General features: G+C 38.4%; 2 protein-coding genes across 2 annotated transcripts; one reads left to right on the forward strand and one right to left on the reverse strand.

Annotated features, from left to right (window-relative positions):
* Nucleotides 1-3288: 3288 nt before the first annotated feature.
* On the forward strand, nt 3289-3923 carry LOC103462301 (high choriolytic enzyme 2-like; the record flags this gene model as incomplete). The annotated part of the gene is given in 2 exon segments (XM_008404992.3): nt 3289-3569; nt 3571-3923. Coding segments are annotated over 2 exon segments (612 nt in total), but the record flags the coding sequence as incomplete, so codon positions are not given.
* A 9158-nt stretch (nt 3924-13081) lies between these two features.
* On the reverse strand, nt 13082-21764 carry LOC103462200 (putative gonadotropin-releasing hormone II receptor). The gene is made up of 4 exons (XM_008404849.3): nt 19717-21764; nt 17681-18278; nt 15694-15898; nt 13082-14599 (listed from the first exon to the last, which is right to left on the reverse strand). Exons 2-4 carry the CDS (start codon nt 18245-18247, stop codon nt 14172-14174), a joined length of 1200 nt encoding a protein of 399 aa, XP_008403071.1. The 5' UTR covers nt 18248-18278; nt 19717-21764; the 3' UTR covers nt 13082-14171.
* Between the last annotated feature and the right edge of the window lie 1327 nt (nt 21765-23091).

The raw sequence follows: 23091 nt of genomic DNA on the forward strand, positions 1-23091 counted from the left end.
TTTCAATAAGACCACATTCCTGTATTATTATTATTATTATTATTATTATTATTATTATTATTATTATTATTATTATTATTGGCCAGTGTCATATTTTAATCTTTAATGTTGTATTTTATTTAACTGTGAGCAGCAAATGGTTTTAAAAAAAAGGTTCAAAAACATCTTATTTATGCATTCTTTGAGTCACATAATGTGATGGATATTATGCGATTAAATATAATGTCGAGTCATGTAACTTCCGATTGCTTTATTGGCAATTGGAGGTTATAAATGTGATCTCAGTTTTCAATTCCGATTCAAAGAATTTTTGCAATGTTCTGTGTTTCAAATCTTTACATGTATTTACTGTATTTATTCCTAGGACACTTATGGAAATAGTGTATTATGGTTTTGATCTCTTTAGTGGTCGTCAGTGGCGTCAGTTATTGTTTTGGGTGTTTTTTGTGAAGTGCCTTGAGATGACATGTGTTGTGAATTGGTGCTTTATTGGTAACCTGAATTGAAATTAATTGATGCCTGAAGGAGGGACCAGCTGAATATGGCTGTTATGCAGGAAGAACACCTGCTGGTCGGAGGCCTGCTGCCCCCTAGTGGGCTACTTGGATGTATATGATTTATCTTCCTTACATTTTTATTTATGACAGCCTTAAACACAAAAATAAAAACTGCTGTTTGTTATAAAAATACGTCAACATCAAAAGCAGAACCACCAGATTGCCATCCATCCATCCATCCATCCATCCATCCATCCATCCATCCATCCATCCATCCATCCATCCATCCATCCATCCATCCATCCATCCATCCATCCATCCATCCATCCATCCATCCATCCATCCATCCATCCATCCAATGTTTTTCTACAGTTCTTTTAATTGCACAAACAAAATTGATGGGGAAATAATTTTTTTCCAATCTTTATATTAAATTGTTTTTATAAGTATATAGAATATTGGCTAAGCTTCACCCCCTCCCCTTTTTTTTCCATTTCTTGACTTTTGTTGCACACTTTCAACATGTTTTTATGATATTCACAAAGGGGTGCTGTAGCTCCTTCACTTCCAACCGACTCATACGTTGAATCACTGAGCTACTCCTGAATTTATCGCTCAAAAAATTATTTTCACTCATAACATGGGAAAAAATTCTTGTTATAAGTGAAATAACCTGCTACTGCTACTACAACTTTTTGTGAATACTAAGGGAATACTGGCTTAAACCAAGCTACTAAATCTTGCAGTAAAGTTAATTGTTAGTTTTGTCTTATTCCAATTGTACTAAGATATTTGCACTAAATGAGGACCAAAAATACTTTGTAAGATTTTGACTTTTTGCAGTGTGTTTATTCACTCAAAACTTCACACATTTAATTTTTTTCTGAGTCATTGCAAAACCTGTAATTTTATTTGACTTTTTTTTTTTTTGCCTCCAATTACAATACAGAAAGTATGAACTGAATTCAACTGTTGACCTTGGACAACCAAATCATTTCTTGTCCCTTTTCCAATATGTCTTAGGAATATAACCTTTATAATTTATTTAAGTAAAACCTATATGTGAGCTTTAGACTATGTTGTCATTCAGGTCTGGTTTAGTGCAAAGATAGCAGGGTGAGTAACCTACATTTCCACTTGAAATAAATAAATGAACGAATAATGTCTATCATTCAGTCTGTTTGTCAAAAAGTAGAAATAAAAATATTGAATAATAAAAAGTATCTAAAGGATCACGTTCTTATATATGAATGAGTGCCGAGATCAAATACCATCACCACCATGCAGCTTTTTTTTTTTCTTGCAATAATCCTCGAACAATTAAGATGCCCGATCAGGACTGATTCGATAGCATCTGAGGGAGGGACGATCCATCAGGTGAAGTGTGGACTCAGCAGACAGGGCGTCCATTTCTCACTGCGTCTCTCGGAGTTGTTCGAGTGATTTAGGCTCCAGCGCGGTGCCTGCTGATGCAGGGCAAGCCCACTGAGGACATTATTTTAGGACGCCTCTTAATCACAAGGTCCACTGAGAAGAGGGTCATAATGCATTTGTGCTCAGAAAAACCACTAAATAATCAAACGTGGATGAAGAAGATGAGTAATGTCGCTCCCCCGAAGACAGAATGATGGATGTTTGCTTTTCTGTGATATGAATTAGCCAGAGAATGTTTGAAGCTGCTGTATGTGATTTTTGTATATATATATATATATATATATATATATATATATATATATATATATATATATATATATATATATATATATATATATATATATATAAAGTATTTTATTTTCTTACATAGGCTTTTACATTGTCAATGTATAGACAGCATAGAATGAGAAAATAAATCATGAAAAAATAATTCAAGCTCCTGTGCCAGGTCTAACTAGAAACAACCAATCAAAGCCAGGAGGCAGGTCTTAACACGGCCAGTCAGGCCCGTGCTGGCTAAAGCTAGTTAGCATGGCCTCCGACAGAGTCGCAACTACATATTATTCAGGTGGATGCGAACACATAAATCAGCAGAAAAACAGCATTATCTTAGAGGGTTAATTCATTATGTTTTAAAGAACGGTTCTGTGATGTCATTATAGTTGGTAATAGTAACAGTAGTAGACAGATGTTGTCTGGCATAAGACACTGCATTGTTCATCGCAATAACATCCTTGTTTCTATTGGACATTATCTTGTTTAAATTCACAGGTGGAATCAGATCCTCTGCAACTCTTCAATTCAATTCAGTTATATTCTTACGTGCTCTCAGATTACATTTGAGCCGTTTTATATTGTATATTACAGACATTTATAGTCAATTCAGTCACATACTACAGACAAACTCAAAATAAATTGCATACTGTAATTTAATGATAACTAGCAAATAGCTCAGATATGTTCCTTAACCAAATCAGTTGATACATCTTACATCAGATGATGTTGTTAGCTTTCACCACTCTGAGAATTTATTTTACTTTTCCACCAAACTCAAAGTAACCTAAAATATTTCTACTACAGATTTTTTAAAAAGCCATAATAATTTCACAAACCCTTTCTTCAAAAGACACCCTACAGCAACAGTGTGGTTGGTGCTCCTTTTGTTTTTATGTTATGACTAAACATATTTCCAAACAGCCAAACTGGTCTTTTTAATAAGATAAGGGGGATCTGTTGTAGTTAAAGTGAAAAACTTATTTGAATTTAAATGCAGTTTTCAAATGAGTACCTCTTTAGTTCCTTTTTCTTTGGAGAATTATCCGTGCCATCCTGGAAGAGAAGAAAGAAGGAGAAGTAACTGGACATCACCACCAAGATTCTGACCACCAACAACGGCTCAGACAAAATGCTGCTGGAGGGAGACATAGTGCTTCCTAAAAACAGAAATGCCATGAAGTGCTGGTACAACAGCTGCCTGTGGAGCAAAGCCTCCAATGGCTACGTGGTGGTTCCTTATGTGATTGGTCGAGAGTTCACCAGCTATGAGAGGCAGACCATCAAGACCAGCATGAGGGCCTTCGCCAGCAGTACCTGCGTTCACTTCCAGCAACGTACCAACAAGCGAGACTTCAGCTCTCACTCAACAAGCAGGCATCTACAGCGGGATCGCCATGCACGAGCTCAACCACGCTCTGGGCTTCCAGCACGAGCAGAACAGGAGCGACCGCGACTCCTACATCAGGATCAACTGGCAGAACATCATCCCCGACACCGCCTACAACTTCAATAAGCACGACACCAGCAACCTGAACACTCCCTACGACTTCTTCTCCATGATGCACTACGGAAGAGACGCCTTCGCCATCGCTTATGGACTGGACACCATCACCCCCATCTCCAACGCCAGAGTCCAGGTAGGCCAGAGACGGGGACTGTCCAACTGGGACGTCTCAAGGATCAACATGCAATAAGATGTACAACTGCTAATAAGAGTAATGAAAATGCTCTAAAAATATTTCAGAAGTTCAGACAAATCAATGATTACCTGGAGTAACTTAAATAAAGGAAATGTAAAATTACTAGTTAGGGTTTTGTGTTTTTTGTTTGGTACCAGAAGTATATAACATCTCCCAAACTGATATTAGGTTGGGTGTCAAATTGTATTCTTCAAAAAATAATGAGCATCAACAAGATCTACCATTGATTTTTGATGACAGATTGATGGTGTGGCACCACTGCCATTGAGATTAACCACAGCTGATCTCAAGAGCCAGGCCTGAATAGAATTGACATGATGAATCTGCCTAAAAATACAGATGAACAGCTCTCAAAAAGAAACACTTTATGTACCAAAGGAAATTCAAGATCAGATGAAAAAACTAATTATACCAGTAGGGAAAAGATTGCACACCAGTTCTTAAGAAGTTATTTGGCACCAATGAGTGTATATATCCATCCATCCATTTTCTTACACCCTTGTCCCTCAGTGGGGTCGGGGGGGTTGTTCCTATATCCAGCTAACGGGGTGAGAGGCGGGGTACACCCAGAACAGGTCGCCAGTCTGTCGCTGGGCAACACACAGGACAAACAACCATGCACACACACTCACACCTAGGGAGAATTTGGAGAGGCCAATTAACCTGACAGTCATGTTTTTGGACTGTGGGAGGAAACCGGAGTACCCGGAGAGAACCCACGCATGCACAGGGAGAACATGCAAACTCCATGCAGAAAGACCGGGGCCGGGAATCGAACCCAGGACTTCCTTGCTGCAAGGCAACAGCTCTACCAACTGCGCCACTGTGCAGTTGAGTGTATATATATATATATATATTTCTTTATTTTAAACGTTTTTTTTGTGACTGAGGTGAAAGGAAAACAGATTTGTTTTTTTTGTTGTTTAAATTGTTCATCTTTCTTACAATATGCAGTTTGATCCCATTTTTGAGAAATTTTAAAAGGACAATACGCTGTTTTTTTCTTGGGGGCTTGGGGGGTTTCCCCCCCAAAGCATTTTCCATACGATCTGTTAAGAATCATTTAAAAAAGAACAGTTCTGATAACTACAAATCAGAAACTTCCAAAAACATAAAATTAATCCAATGTTAATTAAATGGTAAAAAAAAAAAAAAACAGACCAGTAACATGGGATTCACATTACTGAAAATGATTTTTTTTTTTTTCTAAAAAGAACAATTTCCATTCAAAGAGGACTAACGTCAGTTGTTACGTGTATAAATATAAAAGCCCAGAAGGACCCAGAAATGCTCCATATAAGTGTGTGTTTGTTTTGTTTGAACAAAGCGATGGAACATGTCTGTTTGTAGCTCCTCAGTAAAACAGGTGTTCAGATCCTAAAGCCCAGCAGGGGTGTGAAAATGAGGGTAGGGGGATGGTGGTGTTTTCATCTCCTGCTATACAATATCTGCTTTATAGATGCCAGACTAGGTGTTATTATCTTTGAACGGTTGAAGGCTCTACTTAATGAAGCTTTTTGTGTGTTTGTCCTCTCTCCAACTACTTCTGCTACATCATGGAAACGTCTCCTGCACACTCTGCCATGCCCTTATTAAAGAAGAAGAAAATATTTCTAACTCTGGACTCTATTTGCCTACACAAGAAAGAGTAGCAATTACCAGTATTGCTTTTGTAAGAGATCTGTTGAAGATAATATATATAATACTGTGCTTCAATTCAATTTGCCATAGCATATTACATATTTTTATATTTTAGAAAAGACAGACTGAGGGTCTCACACATCCGTAATGTCAGTACCCGCCAGCAAAGCAAACTGGCCTTTACTTTAATAAATGAAACTATTATTTGAAAGCTGCTTATTCCTTTTACTCTGCTTATTTGTGTCTGATATTAACCAAATCCTTGATGACCCATGTAAAGATGACAAAAAAGCAAAAACACAGTAAATCAGTAATGGTTAAATGCTTTCATATCACTACACATCCTGATGTTTGAGGGTTTGTGTCAGCAGATGGCAGCAAAACCTTTTCAAACAATTATCCTCACCCCCCTCTCAGAATCCAAAATTGCTGTCACTCTTGATTTGTGCATTTATTTTTTAGCACTGTGTAGGCAGTTGGTACCTCATGAAATGCTATAAAATAATTTCTCTATAAATTTTAAGATGTTTTTCTCCTTAGGATTTCTTATCTTTATTATTATCATTTAGCATTTGGACTGTTTCTAGAAGCAATAGAGACCCAAAATGGATGTACAAAAATTAGCAAAATGTGAATTTTCCGTAATAGATCCTTCATAACCTCTCACCTAAGCTATTAAGCTTGTTCTAATGGTGTAACTGTGTAACAAATCAAATATCCCACTATAGTATCAATTTGTGCTCTTCAAAGATTCCAAACATATTTTAATGTTGTGATTCTCTATAAATTCACTCTCAGAGGGATGAGAGTGAACGTTAAACTAATGTTATTCACTGGCAGTTGCTACTGGAGCTAACCAGGCTATAGGATGGTGCTCACTGTGGCATCACAGCAAGAAGGACACTGGTCGAAACTCCAGGCTTCACACTCACCCAGTACATCTGGAGCGTCGATCAACTGTGATGGACGCATGGTCTTCCCAACTTGTAACAGCTGGGGCAGACTCCTGCGTTCAGAGTTCAAATCCTAGATGAGCCCCCACTTTTTTATGGCTTGGCTCTGGGACCATGACAAATAAAGGAAATCAATGCATTGGATAACTCAAAATTAGATGTATATGACCAAAATCAATAGAGAAGACATGGCAAAGATGTGAAGTTCTTCGGGAGACACTGGCCAGCTGCCTCCAGTTCTGATCAGCACCAATTAGAAGCACAAAGATCGGCCCAAGGTCTTTCCACTGGGTCTCTCTAATAATAATAATAATATGAAGGGTTTCTGGAAAGTGTTGACAGCTCAATTAATGGATCTATTTTTCTAAAAAATTTCTGTGTGAGATTACGCCACTGCAATATTACCGGGCGTGCCAATACATGTGACTCTATCAAAGCTTTATTTATTGAGGATGATGAATTTCTGCCTGCATCACTGAAAGTAAAGTTAATATTTCAAAGGGATCAGCTTGCGCTGCATGTGATAACCTACTTGGGGAAAGAAAGCGGTGTATTTTTTGCAAGAATGAAAAAAAAAATGCAAACAAGTGTCTTCAAGATAAGCACACCATAAATAATATGTTATCACCAGGTACTGAGTTAGTTTTCATTGTATTCAGTTTATCCAAGCATGATCTCTTTTCACATATTTAGACAAAACCAAGCACATTATATTTTAGTTGTTTTTTTTCTTTCAAATTATTACTTACTTTAAATATTTTCACATTATTCCTGTCATTTTTGTTCATGGGAATGTGAAGATCAAGTGTTTTCTGTTTAGTGTAATTGTTATATTCAGGGCTTATTTCGCAGATTCTTATTTGCAAATAATTCTGAAAATTACATTTTCTTTGACATCAGAGTTATGCACTAGTTAGATTTGTATTACCACATCAAACTCCAACAGAATATAATTAAAATATGCAGTTGTGATGTTTCAAACTGTAAAAAATAAAAGAAAAAAATCAGCACGTGTACTTTTGGTTGAAAAAGCAAAAACAAAAATGAATAAATAAGCATTACCTCAATACACAAAATAGACCCCAAAACATTCTCTCCATGAAATACTAACTCTTCTGCCCTAATTCCAATGATATAGATAAGTCAGTCGGAGACAGATTTTTTTCATTCTGACCTAGTTTCTTTTGAAATTTCATTGGTCATTTTAACCCCCGAATAAGCTTAACGGCAACAGAAAAAAAACAGTGAAGAGAGAAAAACAATGCAAGCAGATAATGCAAGAGGAAGCACACAAGAGGAAAGAACCTTTGCCAGATGTAGGATAGTAAAATTAGCTTACAGCCGGGAGCAATCATTAATATTACTTCCTGAACTGTGGAGGCTCTTTGTTTACAACACGACTACATGAAGCTATTCATTTTGGTCTAGTGTAATTAGTTCTACATGTGGAGTGTCAACACTTCCAACCTGGTAAATGTCAAGCATCATTTAACCGTGCAAACTATTGGTATGAGTGTCGAATGTACAAGCTGGTGTGTCATTTGCACCTGTTGAACTTTTTCTCTTTTAATCAGGGTTTAAGCATAAGCCCAGTTATATTTTACTGAATCAAATTAAAAAAATCTTAAAAGTGTGGTGTGCATTTGTGCTCAGCCCTGTTTACTTTAACACCTCCACTTTAAAGACTTTGCAACCAGTCTGGTAGCCTTTGATCAGATAAACAGTAAGGTTTATTTGGTCAAATTGCATACTGACAGATGTACCTGGTAATCTTGCGTCATTTAAATTCAAAGGGGCAATGTTGTGCATTTTACAGGCACATAGTGACATTTTATAGCAGTCGAGTAACTATGTTAACTTGACTTAAAAGAAATTTGACTTTGTAATTTAATGCCTTAAAATTCTGCCTCTGTCTCTTTAAGAAGCTCCCACTCTTCCTGAAACTCTGCCTTCAGGAAGTCAACACAACATGGCTCATGGCTCCTCTATTAACCTATTAACAACTTTTTTTTTTCTTTTTTTTTTTTTATTACCAGCGTTTCACTGATAGGTAGCTCTTAAAATGAGCTCAGCAGATGTGCAGTTCCATCAGGTGTTTGCTAATTGTTGCTGGCTAGTCTGAAGGGATTGAGTAGGGCATCATGGGGGAGAGTTAGTCTGTGAAGTGGAAGCTCAGAAGCTTGGAATCTGCAGCTCTGAGGAGGAGCTTCCTCTCAAAGGCGGAGCTAGGTCCACCCAGGTGTTCAGCACAGCCGAATGGTTGCCACAGGAGATTAAAAGATTTCTCAAACATGCTTGAAAGAATCAAGGCCACGCTCCATGTATGTTTTTAATGAGGGAATAATATTATAACATGATGACAATCTCGAAAAAGTTGATTTTACATAAAAAGCTTCCCCTTTAATGATTAATGTCTGACAAATGTAAGGAATTTTGTAAGAACCCCCCACCCCCTATAAAATCTTACATTCATAAAAAAAAAAAACAGCTCTTGCTGTTTCTAGGTTAAGCTCACAGTGAACAGTCACATTGCTGAGCGAAACGAAACATTTGAAAAGGTCATGCTGTGTTAAATGCCACTTTGAAATGGCAGAGCCAGTTAGCAGAGATTACATCTCGGTGCATGTCCAAAGTGGCTGCTCTGTCTGTGGCGGGCTCCAATGACTGCTATCTTTGCACTTTATCTGTAGGTGACTGAAAAATACATTGACCTCAGTAACAAACTTGGCTGCTGCATCGCAGAGCCTGCACAGCCCAACAAATTTAACATTGACTGAAATAAATGTGTGAGCATTACAAGGCATTGCCTTCTGAAAGGTAAACACGTATCCAGGCAAAATTTAATTAGCATTCTGTTGATTTATTTGTTTCAAACATTAGGCTAGAATTTTAAAAGATAAACCGGGGGCTGTCTGGAGCCAAAGATTGTAGTAATAATATAAACCACACTCATCTTAGAGATTATGAGCAAATGCTATTGGATGTTTTCAGCAGAGCCTGAAAGAAAAATCCATCTCATCTTTTTTTGAAAATTTGAACTTTCTCATTGCAAATGAATTAGATTTCTTCAGACTTCTCCATGTAGTTCTTAAAAATGTAGAGCTTTGCCAAGTGCTGTTACGTCTGTGGGCTGTTTGCTGCAAAAACACACAAATCTGTACAAATAACACTCTGTACAAATCTGAAGTATTTTACATCTAGATTTTGGTGCAAATAACTTATTACACTTAAAATAACACAAAGCTGACTTACAAATAACTTTTCAGGAAGATAGAAGAGCCTGTTTTAAGTAAATAATTCTTCAGTACTGATTTTCAAAAGGTAACAGTTCCACTGGCAGATTGTTCCACTTATTACTAGACAAGTGAAATAACCAGTAAAACTACTTTTTAATCAATATTAAGAAATTATTGACTTCAAACAAATTCGTAAATGTTGTTAAAAAGTTACTTGCAGGTTAGTTTCGTCTTCATTTGACTATACTTAGATATTTGCACTAGAAACTAGACCAAAAATACTTGGCAAGATTTTTGCAGTGTGGATGCTCATCTGATTAGCTGAATCAATTGTGCTGCCTTAAATCTAAAGTGTCTCGTTTCTGCTCGTTAGTTGGGACCTGTTGACATTGTGAAGAGCCCTGAGAGGACATTTGCTGTCTACTCAGACTATGAACTCAGACTTTCCTTTTCTCAGTGGCGCCTGAGTCGACTCTGTTCGTTCTGCACCAGAGGTTCAGCTGTGACCTCCAGCGCTCACAGCCGCACTCCAAAGCCTCCTGTCCAAAACTGTCAGCACCGAGCAGTGTTCCGGTCTGAGCTCTGTGGTTACCTGTACTGTGTGTGTGTGAGGTTGTAAATGTTGGCACATCTCCACCAAGTGGTCAGGAGTGTGAGTTGCCAGCTGTCAAGGCCTTCAGATTTTTGTGTCACCATTTCAAGAAAAAAAAGGTCAAATATGGATAATAATCGGTTGGTAACACAGATCATCCTTGTTATGTTAAAAGGGAATGAGCAAAGATTTAACCTACAAAGAAAGTAGTTTTGTTTTTTTGAAGAAAAAGGCAGGACTACTTCAGTAAAAAAAAAAAAAAAAAACAGTAATCCAACAAATGACCCACGTAAGAGTATAATTTTTTTGGAAAAAATAATGGTACTCAAGTGCTGAGTAACCGTCTGATTGTGACATCTGATTAATATATATATTTTTAAATGATACAATCAGACACACAATAGTATAAAGTTACATGCTTGCGCTGGCATTTTAAAAAATGAAATAAAATAAAGAAATTTGCAAAAATAAATCGTATTGAGACTTAGACTTGGGTGCACATATTCTGTTAACTTGGTTAGTTTCTATCAAAGACACACTCAGTCATATCCAGTTATGTCCAGTTCCTGTTGTAGACTGAAAAAATAAAATAATAAATAGAATTGATCTTTAAAAAATGAGAAATGTTTTTCTTTTTCTTTTGCGAAAGGCAAATCTTGTCCAGATTGCTTTCCAGTTAAATCTTTTTCTACGCTTTTGGTAAAAAAAAAATTTAGAAAAAGCATGTTTAGTTTTTTGTTGAGCATGTGCAAATAAAATAAATCATAATAACATTGTCTTTATGTTTTTAATTTGAATAATAATCCAATTTTGTGGCCTTTGCTTACTTTCTGTCTGACTATTTTGGCTTATTGGCAAAAACTTTGAACACCAGTGTTATTTGTAGGTGTTTCGACTTTTAGTTTCATTTGTGTTTCTGGTTTATTACTTTCGTTATTTTAGATCTTCCATTTTAGTTTATTCCTAAAAAATCTTATTAAAAGATTAGATTCTTTTGTCCTTTGTTCTTGTTTAGATTTCTTCTTATTTTCATTCATCGTTTATGTCATTTTCAGTCTCCTTTCCTCTAGTTTCCTCCACTGTTTTAATCTGTCACCTCTCCCTCAGAGAGGAAAGGTGCCCTTCGCAGCTGCTTCTTATTCCCTTGTTTTGTCTCTACCTGCTCCCTCCCCCAGCTTCATCTACTCGCCTCTGATTAGCTCTTCTGATTCTCCACTCCCTTTTAAGTGGGCATATTCTTCTTTCTGCTACATTTCACTCACAATTTCTTTTAGTTGTTACATTAAGTATTCTTATTTGTCAATACAAAACTTTTATTAAATTAAATGAGATAAATATTTTCCTTTCAGTTTGGATTATTCTGATATGGAAAAAGAGTGGAATCATTTTCACTGTGAGCCAAAAGCAGCCAGTTGTTGCGATCAGCACACATTATTCTTACATTAGCATGGCTGTTGAACAAAGCAGCTGTTGTTCCTGAGCCACATCTGTTTGTTGACGTAACTGGGAGAATGTGATGCGCCGCCCACTCGCCAGACGGGACATGATGGAGGTGGACAGACCTGAGACAGGCCACTGAGCCGTCAGAGTGTGGGCATCACCCAGCCGACGGGGAGAAGCTGTAGTTCCAAGGCAGAAAACCGGACATCTTGTTTTAAATCAGAGCTCTGTCGGCAAACTCGGGACACTTAATCTTAGTCAAAATTAGCAGCAGCTGGAGCGTGACTGATACAGGCCCTAGCAGGTGACCCCACACATTAAAACAGCAGCTCAGTCATGGGTCACTACAGCTCTCTGTAATCCTCCCTCCTCCCTCCTGCTTCTCCATTAAGCCAGAGGATGTCCTGTCGTCTTGTTTGTCCTTGACCGGAACTGCTGACTGGACTGGTCAGACTGCTTTGGATGTCACTGTTACAGTGTGCACACAGGAGTGAAAAGCTAACGGTTAGCTTATATCCTTTTAGAGGAGAGGTACAAAGAGGTGGAAAAGTAATCACACCTCCTGATACTTTTGTGTTTTTTACAGATCGTCTCTGGTTCTGCATCCCCAGAACCAAACATGGAGACACAGCATTCAGCTTCTAAGCATCACAAATCTGGGAACAAACTTCCCAGAAAACTGCAAAACACTGTTCCTTTAAGTCAAGACTAAAAACCCACCAGTTAGGGGTTGCTTTTGATTCATAATTACTGAAACATTGATCAGGATATTTGATGATGATTATTCTTGATTATGGCATTTGACAAAGTTCAAGGTTTATTGCTCGTTCCATAAGCGACAAAAGTGACTATAATGTTTCGATCATGTAAAACATGTTGAGCCTCCTTGGTGTTAAAATGTAAGTAAACTTAACTTGACTTAAATTTGAATTAAAAGTGACTTGTTGCCAGTCACTGGCAGCCAAAAGCTTTACTGTCTGACCAGATCTCACACGGCCCGGCATCGGCCCACAACTGTTTGGACCAAAAGAGCCTCCAGCTGTGTCCATGTCCTTTCATGAGTCAAAATGTGGGTCATGAAGAGGTTAGCTTAGTTGGAGTTAGCTACAAATCACTTTCATTTCTGGTAGTTTAGTTTTATTTCTGACAGCATTAGCAGAACAACTAACTGGTTCGGTTATTCCTATGGAAGTGTTTAATTTTTTTTCACAATCAAATCTGATTGGATGACCAATAGACATCCTCTGGACATGCAAAGCTGGATGACACGAAGGAGGAGACTGGAGTGGTTCTACAAAGTATTCATCACCAAAACAATTCCATGTTTTTATTTGCAAAAATATTGAAAAAAAATTTCTCATTATGCAATTATGTTACACCATGTGTTGGTCTAGCACATCAAATCTAAATAAAATGTACATTAGGGTTGTAAATGTACAGAAAAAGTATATATGGGGTGAATACTTTAGCAAAGAACACAGTTTAGATAATTTAATAAAGGTCTGGCCTTAATAAAGGCCAGACCATGTGACTTAAAGGGGCAGTATTATGAAAAATCTACTTTTTGAGTTTTGCAACATGTTATAATCTTATTCCCTCATCAAAAACATTCCTGTAGTGTTGCTTTGATTCTTTCATGCATGTTTGAGAAATCCTTTCATCTCCCATGTGAACTATTGAGCTGTATATAACGCCTGAGTGGAGCTAGCCCCGCCTTCAGGGCCGCAGCTCCTCCTCAGGGCTGCAGTTTCCAAGTGTCCACCTAACAGAGAAGCAACTTCCCCTCACAGCTCCTTCAGACTAGCCAGCAGCAATTAGCAAACACTTGGTGGAACTGTGCATCTGCTGAGCTCATTATAGGAGCTACTTCTCAGTGCAACGCTGGTAAAAACGTTGTTAAAGGGTTAAAAGGGGAGCCATGTTGTGATGACTTCCTGAAGGCGGAGCTTCAGGAGGAACAGGGGTTTTTAAAGAGACAGAGGCCCAATTTCATGGCGTTAAATTAGGAAGTAAAATTACTTTCAAGTCATATTTGATATACGTAGCAGTTTTATAACAACTGAAGGTAACATAGTTACTTGATTGTGCTATAAAACGATACCATGTGGTTGGAGAACACATAATACTGCCCCTTTAAGTACCCCAAGCAGTTCTTTAAGCTCTTTAATGACCTAACGCTGAAGCCATTTGCAGACACAGCTTGTATGTAAGATGTACAGTGAGAACAGTAAACTCATTACCCACCTTCAAATCTGGATTCTAATGAGTGATAAAGATCATTTCACACATGCATATGGGTGTTAGTGTGAGTCCAGTAACAATGGCAAATAAAAGTTACATTTCTTCCTTTTGTTTCTCTTCACATATTGCTTTCTGTGCTCCCCCATCGTCAGTGGCTGCACTCATTCAGAGCCTGCTGTCGGTGAATTTTGCTCATTTGATTCACAGCTGCCATCCCTTCTACCCTCCGCAGATCCTCCAGCCAAAGTGCATTTCACGGAGTCCGCTGTTGCCGGCTTGGCGTCCACCCCGGAGGCCGCGGCGGCCCTGCTGCTCAGCCTCCGGTTGAAGCGCACGGTGAAGAGGCCGTAGATGATCGGGTCAAGGCAGGTGTTGAAAAGCCCGAAGATAAACAGGATGTGGGTGAGGGAGTGCGAGACTTTCACCTCCAGGTCGTCGGGGAAGAACCAGTACCAGAGCCCCAGCAGGTAGTACGGAGTCCAGCAAACGATGAAGGAGACCACGATGACGACGCTCATCTTCAAAGTTCTCATCCGAGCTCTTGGGATGTTGTTCTTTGAGCAGCGAAGATGAGGTTCATCAGAGGACACTAAAGGGGAAAAATGGGAAATTATTGTCTTTGTTGTACGTTACAGTAAACTCACTGAATAACGGCTTCTAAAGGTGAACACTCCTGCTAAAATGCCAGGTTTCATTATGTAAAGGAAGACACTCAGACAAATCATTTCAAAACTGAGGCTTGGCTAAAACATCTTCTGATTTAGTTTCAGCGTTCAAGTTTCTTAAGTTAACATCTACTATGGAGTATAACGGCCATAATAAGAACAAATAAAATAATAAAATAATAATACATTTACGAGAACAAAGTCATAATTTATGAGAATAAATTATGACTATCAAGAATAAAGTTGTACAAGAACAAAATCAAAATAAAGGCATAATATTACAAGAATAAAGATGTAATATGACTTTATTCTTGTAATACTACACCTTTATTCTAATATTGTTTTCACTTTATTCTTGTAATTATATATAACTACGTGTATTTTTTTATTTTCTTAACGTGGCCCTAATACTCTGTTGAAAACACCTACCATAGTGAACCTGACATACCATTTGAAAAACGTTCAGCTATCCTGAGACTGTCTCAGTTTTATTCTTCGTCCAAATCCAAAACATAGGGATAAAATGAGCTATGTGGGCAAAGGTATCAGTCAGGAGAAGATTACAAAATGCCACACAGCTTTACATTAACAAGGGGTTGTACACTTCTGAGAAAACGAGATGAGACTCCACTCTAGATACGTGTTGTTGTTCTACAGTCACAGATATATCTGCTTCACGAAAGCAGAGTTTTCAAATAAATACATGGAGCTGAGTTTCATAATGCATCACTTTATTTGTAAGTGCCTATTATTAAATTGTTTCAGGAATAAAAAAAATCTTGATCAGAGAAAATGAGGATCCTTCCTAATGATAATATTTTCTTTTTCCTTCTATATTGCCTGTTAGCAAGTTAGCAAACCAGAAAAAGATAAAATATTAGACTTAGTAAACATGAGAAAAAAAAATCTCAACAAGTATTTCTTTGGTTCTACATTGATATTCTATCTATGCCCTCTTTCCTGTCTTCATTTAGGACTAGTTTTCAGGAAGTGAACGCTGTTTGGTTTGCGTAGTTACCATTCTTTTTTGTGATCTGCTTGGAGATGTGGATGAAGATCCGGGTGTAGCAGACGACCATGATGGCCAGAGGCAGCAGGAAGAGCCAGGAGAAGGTGAACATGTTGTAGGCCGTTTCCTGCCAGTGAGTGACGAAGCTCCCCCTAGTGGTGCACTGAGTGAAGTTTGCTGGGTATGTAATAGTCACGTTGTGGAAAATGAAGACCTGTGGAAGCAGGTGAGAATGAACGTTAGATTCTAACTTTGACAACGAGAGTAATCAAGTCATTTCTTAGCTTGAAGCACTGGATGTTATGTCTGCTCACTATTATTTCAGACAAAAAATCTCTGGACAAGAAAAAAAATCTTTATTAGACCAAGACGTTAAAATATTTCCAAGTGAATTTGTACAAAACCTCAACATCAACATACTTGGCAGATAATACAAGTTTGAAAGCATAATTTTGAATACTTCATATGTGCATATTTTCACGAGTCCAGCAGTCAAAGCTAGAATAGGAAAAAAAGGAGCTTCCATCATGTTAATTTATATAAAGCCTCATTATGAATTATTGGTGCACCAATTGCAGTTTTTAGGCCGATCACCAATCTTTAAAAAGCCTGACCTGCCAGTTCCGATGTTTTTGTTTAATGCAGGCCAAAGCTAAAAAACAGCCCTGATAGACAATCGAAGCAAATTCATGCTAAATAAAAGCTCAACTTAAACCAATAAACCAAATACATCCAAATGCTAAGTGTCTTTTAGAGGCACCTTTAGCAGTGGGTCCTCTGGTGGATGACCTTTGAGGTAGTCTAAATCATAACAGAGATCAAAACATGAAACCAGGGTTGTCCCGATGTGATACTTATATCGGAAATCAGTCCAATATCAGGTAAAAAAACAAGTCCTAGATTATGTCGGCCTGCATCTAAAATCTTTGACTTTCAATAATAGAGGCAATAGATCAATAGAGGCACTCCGCTCCAACACTTATTCCACCCCAGGATTTCTACCCAGCAGCGCTTGTAACCAGTAAGCAGACAAACTAGGTATTAATAAATGGCCCAGTTGTTCTTGTAGCTTTTTGTTGTTGACTATTGTTCTCTGTTTTGGTAATATGATTTGATAGAGGCTTTTCTAACATTCGACACTTCAAAATAAGTTGTAAAATTATGATTCATGCTGATATCATATTGGGTCAAAATCAGTATTGGCTAATTCTCAAAGCTGTGATATCGATGTGGTATCAGAAGTGAAAAAGTTGTACTGGGACAACCCTAGTAGACTGAACTGTAATTGCAGAAAATGTAGTTCAGTGTTTCAGCCAAGGGCAACTGAACACAAGCTTTTGATATTTGTCTTGTTCTATAACCCTGCTTTTCTCTTTGCACTGCAAAAACACAAAACCTTATGAAGTACTTTTGGTTTAGTTTCTAGTGCAAATATCTGAGTTCGCTTGAAATAAGACAACATTAACATACAAATAACTTTCAGCAAGAAATAGGGGCTTGTTTTAAGTCAATGATTCTTTAATATTGATGAAAAAGTTCAAGTTACAAGTGAAATACTCTCCCAGTGCATCAAGAGATTCTCATATCATCACCTTCCTAAAACAATGGCCTAAGTCCTTTTCTGCCAAGTGATTTTTACAAAAAAATAAACCCCTTTTTATTGCCAACAGGTAATATAGGCAAAAAATAAAAATAAAGACCTGGGCCATTATTTTAGGAAGGTGGCAATATTATAAGTTAAAAATATCTTGTTCAGCTGGCAGATTATTTCACTTAAAACTAGTACTTTTTCATGGATTTTAAGGAATAATTAACTTGAGACAAGCTCCCATTTCTTGCTGCAAAGTTGAAATGGAAAGTTAGTTTTATCTTATATCAAGTGAACTAAGATATTTGCATTAGAAACTAGATCAAAATTACTCAGTAAGATTTTCTGTTTTTGCAGTGTGAACTATGTTTTTTGATTTCATCAGCTGATAACTCCGTGCATCCTCACCTGAGGGACGGCGAGCAAGGCGCTCATTATCCACGCCACCGTCAGCATGACCCTGTTCCTCTTCGGAGCCATGCTGATCAGCAGGGGGTCGAGGATCGCCGACTGCCTGTCCAGACTTATCACCACGGTGACAAAAGCGCAGGAGTACATGGCCTGCAGCTTGAGGAACATCAAGAACCTGCAGGCCAGGTCTCCGGCCAGCCACTGAACGGTGATGTTCCACGCGGCGTCCACGGGCATCACAATGAGGGTGACCAAGAGGTCAGCCGCGGTCAAGTTCACGATCAGCACGCGCACGTGAGATCTGCGTCGGTGGCCGCTGGCCGCCCAGAGCACTGCCACATTGCAGAGGGTGGACACGCCACACAGGATGAAGGTGACGATCACTCTGACTTTCGCCGCCGTGGAAAACGTGGGCAGCTGCGGGGTCCCGTCCACGGCAGTCCAGTTGCAGCGAGGAGCCGAGAGGTCGCAGCTGGCGTTGAGGTCAGATCCTGAGCTCTGCTGATACATGGCGACGGGGGCGGCGCAGCAGGACGAGGCGTTCATTTTCCGACCCCTCAGCATGGAGTCAGCATTTTGGTCGGTGGCGCAGACACTTGACGAAGGGAAAGAGAGCAAACAGGACACAGTCATATTCATGAAGTTTAAGCCAAAGATTTATCTGCATGGATTTGCATTTCAAGAGGAGAAGTTAGAAATTAGCTGCGTGCGTAACACAGAGGCTGCCAGGGAGGGAGCAATCATCAGATGCTCACCGAGGTGGAAAGACACTCTGCTCTAACAAATCACATTAGGTGCATGGTGGGGTATTGAATTTTCAGCACTTCCTGCAGCAACACCTGGAAACCAATCAAGACAAGTGGGCTGCGCAGCACTTTTAGGAGGGAAAATGAGCTCAACAGGTTTAGCAGAATCTCACCTCTCAGAAGAAACCTGATAAGATTTTTGAGTGACTTTTAATTTCATAGAGGAAGGAAGTCAGCCATGGCCACACTTATAAATGTAGCTCCTATAACTACAGCTTCCAACCTTAAGCCAGAAAGTGTTATATGCATGTTTTTGTTTTTTGTTTTTTTTTTACAATTGTGAAATTAAGAAAGTAAAAGACTCGCTCTGAGCTTTGAAGAGTATTTAGTCATGAAGTTGTTGAGTGTTTATGTTTGATGTGTTCCTATTTAAATATCTGCTACTTAGGCCTGGTTCATAAACCACCTCATTATGCAATCAACAGCACAAAAAAGGTATATGTTTGCAAATTATGTTTTACAAACGTTTTATGACAAAGCTAATTCAACCAAGTTTTTACACAAGCATATAGTCTGAATATCATGAGAGCGATGGGATTATAAAAATACCAGAATGGAAGCATTCAAAGTAAAGGTAAACTTTCTTTTTTCTTTTTTTTTAAATCAAGATTTTAAAGAACCACTATAGCAACATCTGTTACTGTTTTTCTTTTCTCTTTTTTTCATAGAATTGGAAGTAAAATAACAATAAAACTTTAGAAATGGCTCAGTTTAAATGTTTAAAGGTTTCTGTGCAGGTATGTGGTTCACGGCCAGGGCGTCAACCTGTCAGGGGCAACACCAGCGATCAGGAAAGAAATTTTAAAAAGTGTCTGCCGTTTGTCGGTCTTGAAACATTTCAACCTGTTTCCTGTTTCTACAATCCATAAGTATTGTTCATAGAGTAAACGGTAAAAATATGGCTGAGGTAGGGTGCTTTATTTGGTTTGTGATTCAGACCACTAATTCAGCACTAAATAAAGCTATTTCACTGATTTTCATTAAAGGAAGATGCACAACATTTTCCACTGATTATAATTATCAAGCAGTTTCAAAATTAGCAATATTTGTAGTTGTCCTCTTTTTTTTTTTTTTAACCAGCCACTTCATTTCTAATGGTTGCGAACTGTGTTACGGTCAATAATATCTACGTTGCTGATTTTATTTTACCAACAATCTAAGCTATTCTAAGAGAAAGTAAACGAACGCCTAAAATAATAGAAACAACATTAATGTCATCATACTCACATTAGTCCCCAGGTGTTGGAAAACTGCAGAGAGACAAAACAAAATTAAATTAAATCCGAAGCAAATGCTGTTCCAGGCGCGGCTGCGGCTCCGTCCCGCGTCTTTCCTTTCAATATATTCTTTTTATCCACAGAAAGTCCCAAGGTCTCCCCACGCAGATGTGTCCCTGCGCCCCGTGGAGGAGTCCTTTTTCTTTCTCTCTCACTCCGCCGTGCACGTGTCAGAGGCTTTATTAGTGCGCGCGCGCACGGGCTTTTCCGCATCCAGCGAGCGTCGGTCTGTTCAATGGAACTCGAGCGTCACAGTGAAGTTTCTAATTTTAACCCCGTATAAAAAAAATTTAATTGGTCTCCGCAGCCCATTACCATCTCTGTCGTCGAGTCGAGACCGAACCGAACCTGGTCGTGACGAAGTAATGAGAGGAGGATTCAGAGGGGAGTTGATACTTTTTACTCTGAGTCATAATTTTGATTTTTGTCAGGCCTAAAGATATTTGAACAATAATGGTCTATATAGCCTTCAAACTTTTGTTGTTTATTAGTTATTTTATGCCACTGGTTTCAAAATGTGTCCACAAAGGAAGAACAAAGATTGCTTTCTGTACCCAAGGAACTATATTCACTTATAAGCACTTGGTACCTTCACTGAACAAATGTGCCATCCTGGGTAGCACCCACAGCTAGCGCTTATTGTTTGTAAGAACCACCCCTATAATTAAGTCAAAGCATTTCATGTTTAATCTTAGATATTCTTTATAAGAAGAACAGAGAAATTGGTCACTGAGGATACCTGGAAGAGGTTTTATTAACAAGCCCTTCCCCTGATCTGCATTGGTATTCCACTGCCTCCTCAACCAAACAGAAAAAGATGTTATTTCCAAGACCCAATTCCACAGCACAAACAAATAAGAAAACAGAAACAGTTTTCCATGATGTGTTTTTCTTTCTTTACATTTACAGCAGCATGATAGGTTGGCTTCCACTGTGCGCTCCATGCTATGAGTGGAAATATGAATCTTGGCTGGAGACGTAATGTAAGTAGAGATTGCACTTCCTCTCTGTATCCGTGTGGGATTTTGCTGAGCTTCTTCCCACAGTCATAAAACGTTTATTTTGGTGTGCACATGCTGTTCCAAATGAACTTGTTCTTAAGCATCAAGGTGCACTTTCTTTACCACTTGGGATGCAAAATTGTTCTTGTAGCTATAAGGATGAAAACAAAACTTCCAAAAGGAGCAAACTCTGGTCTAAGGTAGAGCTGGAGAAGCAAAGCACTGTCCACTTGGAACACCCAATTGTTTCCACTTTTAACTGTCTGACCCAAATTATCACAGCGGATTAAAGAAAATTTGGTCGAATGTTTCAAGAACAACCCAGGAAGTACTGAGGGTTGAAGTGAAAGGTAGCAGAAAACCAATGACTTTAACGGTTCCGCTGTCAGATACAGTCATGGTTGACACTTGAACCAAATAAGATGTTTTAACAGGACGGAAAGTAAACTGTCCTCAATTAGATTGATTGTTTATAGACGATTCTGTTTATAGAGGATTCATTTAGAAGTCAAGAAAGCCAATAAGAAGAGCAGTCATATAAACACCCATTGATTGCAACAATCAATCGATGAAAGCCCGAAGGTTATATAACTTATACCAATGATTAGGTAAACTTCTGCAGACATTCACAATGCAAGCACTTTCCACACAGTTCTTCCTTTCTTCCCCTCTTCTGTTTGTTTAACACATTAATTTCTATTTGCACCGTTTTCTCATGTGACTCAGGCTGTTGCCTAAGCAGCAAGGACTTCTGGGAAAAAGTTACATCCGGTCTCTTTGCACGAAAGCAGATTCACAATCAACAAAGAGATTCCGGTCCATTTAAACACGCAAGCAGACAAAAATACCGAATTGTTGAGATTCAGACAAAGAAATCAGACAGCAGTCTGATTCTGATGATTTGATGATGGAACCACACAAAATGTTTTGTCTATTTAGTGATTAGTGAACAAAACAAAGATAACAAACTACCTACAACCTCAGGATCCATTGAAATACAGAAAAAAAAACTTTTATTTTTCTTTATCGTCTTATGGAAAAAAAACTGAATATGACTTTCCTCTAACGTCTCAGATCACCACATGGGGAAAGTACCAAAACAATTCCCAAGAAGACAATTGGGAGAAAATGTGAACGCATTTGGTGTGTTTCACTGAGGATTTCTTTTTCGCAATTAAGAGATGAAACAAAGTAGCTTATTTAGCTGTGTGTGCAGGACATACCTGAAAAATACATTTTCTTCTTTTTTTTCTTTCTTGAGAGAGGCACAAATAATGCGCTATCTCCAGCTGAGAGGAGGCACAAAAATAATGCGGCATGCATTTGCTAACTCCTGGGAGATTTAACTGAGAAGACACAGTGTGTTTGCAGGGTGCATTTTCCCATCGTACTGTAAAACTGATGACCTAATCCCACAGCATCCATTACATTTTATATTTTTATGTTTCATCGTTGCAGTGGGGGCTGCTGGTTGTCTCCGGCTGTGTGAGTCGGGGGGGGACAACCAGGACAGGTCGGCGTTCTTCAGGGTAACATGGAGACGCAATGGACAAACAACCAAGTACAGTGGAGCTGCCACACGTACTGACACGATTGCAGATAGAAAAAAAAATTATCTCAGACATTTTCTTGAACAAACTAGGATATTTCTGAATTTCAAGTGTTGCAAATTTGCTTGGAAAAACTCAGAAATTTTCCAGAAAGAAACTGGAAAATTTCTTAGATTATAAAGTTGAAGATTTTCAATTTTTGAATTTTTTTTTTTTGTAGAAAAAAAAGCTGAGATTAATCTCAAAATTTCTGACAGTTTCTCTGGGAAATTTTCAACCTTTCAAACTCAGAAATTTCCACGTTTTTTGTACTTTCTTTCTGTCTATAAAATAGAAAATGTTAGAGTATAAGGGCTACAATGGGTGTAATACGCTGTAAAAATTAGCACATGTGAATCCGTACGTAGGCAGTGGTCCACTATGCAGACAGGACAAGTTGGGGAGACGGACGGAGACGGACAGTCGTGTTTTAGAACTTTTGAATCTGGAGTGAACAGGAAGAACATTTAAACTGCAGGTAGAAAGAGCCCAGGCTGGGATTTCAACCTTTTTGCTACAACGCAGCAGTGCTACCAACTGCACTACTGTGCCTCCCAAGTTATATAGTATCTACAATAAATATAAAAATAAATACGTAACCAATTTATTATATTATCCTCTATGGCATGACTTTTTTTTGGGGGTGAGGGGTAAAAAATATTTTCCTGCATTCTTTGGGAGCTTGGTGGCCCTTAATTACTTATCAATCATAAAATCGGACCCTGACACATCCCG

This window comes from Poecilia reticulata, chromosome 3 (assembly GCF_904066995.2).
Source record: "Poecilia reticulata chromosome 3, P_reticulata-male-v2, whole genome shotgun sequence".
Classification (NCBI taxonomy): Eukaryota; Metazoa; Chordata; class Actinopteri; order Cyprinodontiformes; family Poeciliidae; genus Poecilia; species Poecilia reticulata.

Coding starts and splice junctions, on each gene's coding strand:
- LOC103462200 (XM_008404849.3), bottom strand. CDS start 18,247: ATGCTGAGGGGTCGGAAAATGAACGCCTCGTCCTGCTGCGCCGCCCCC. Junction 15,899..17,680: donor CCTTGCTCGCCGTCCCTCAG/GTGAGGATGCAC, acceptor CTGCTTCCACAG/GTCTTCATTTTCCACAACGT. Junction 14,600..15,693: donor GCAGATCACAAAAAAGAATG/GTAACTACGCAA, acceptor TTTCCCCTTTAG/TGTCCTCTGATGAACCTCAT.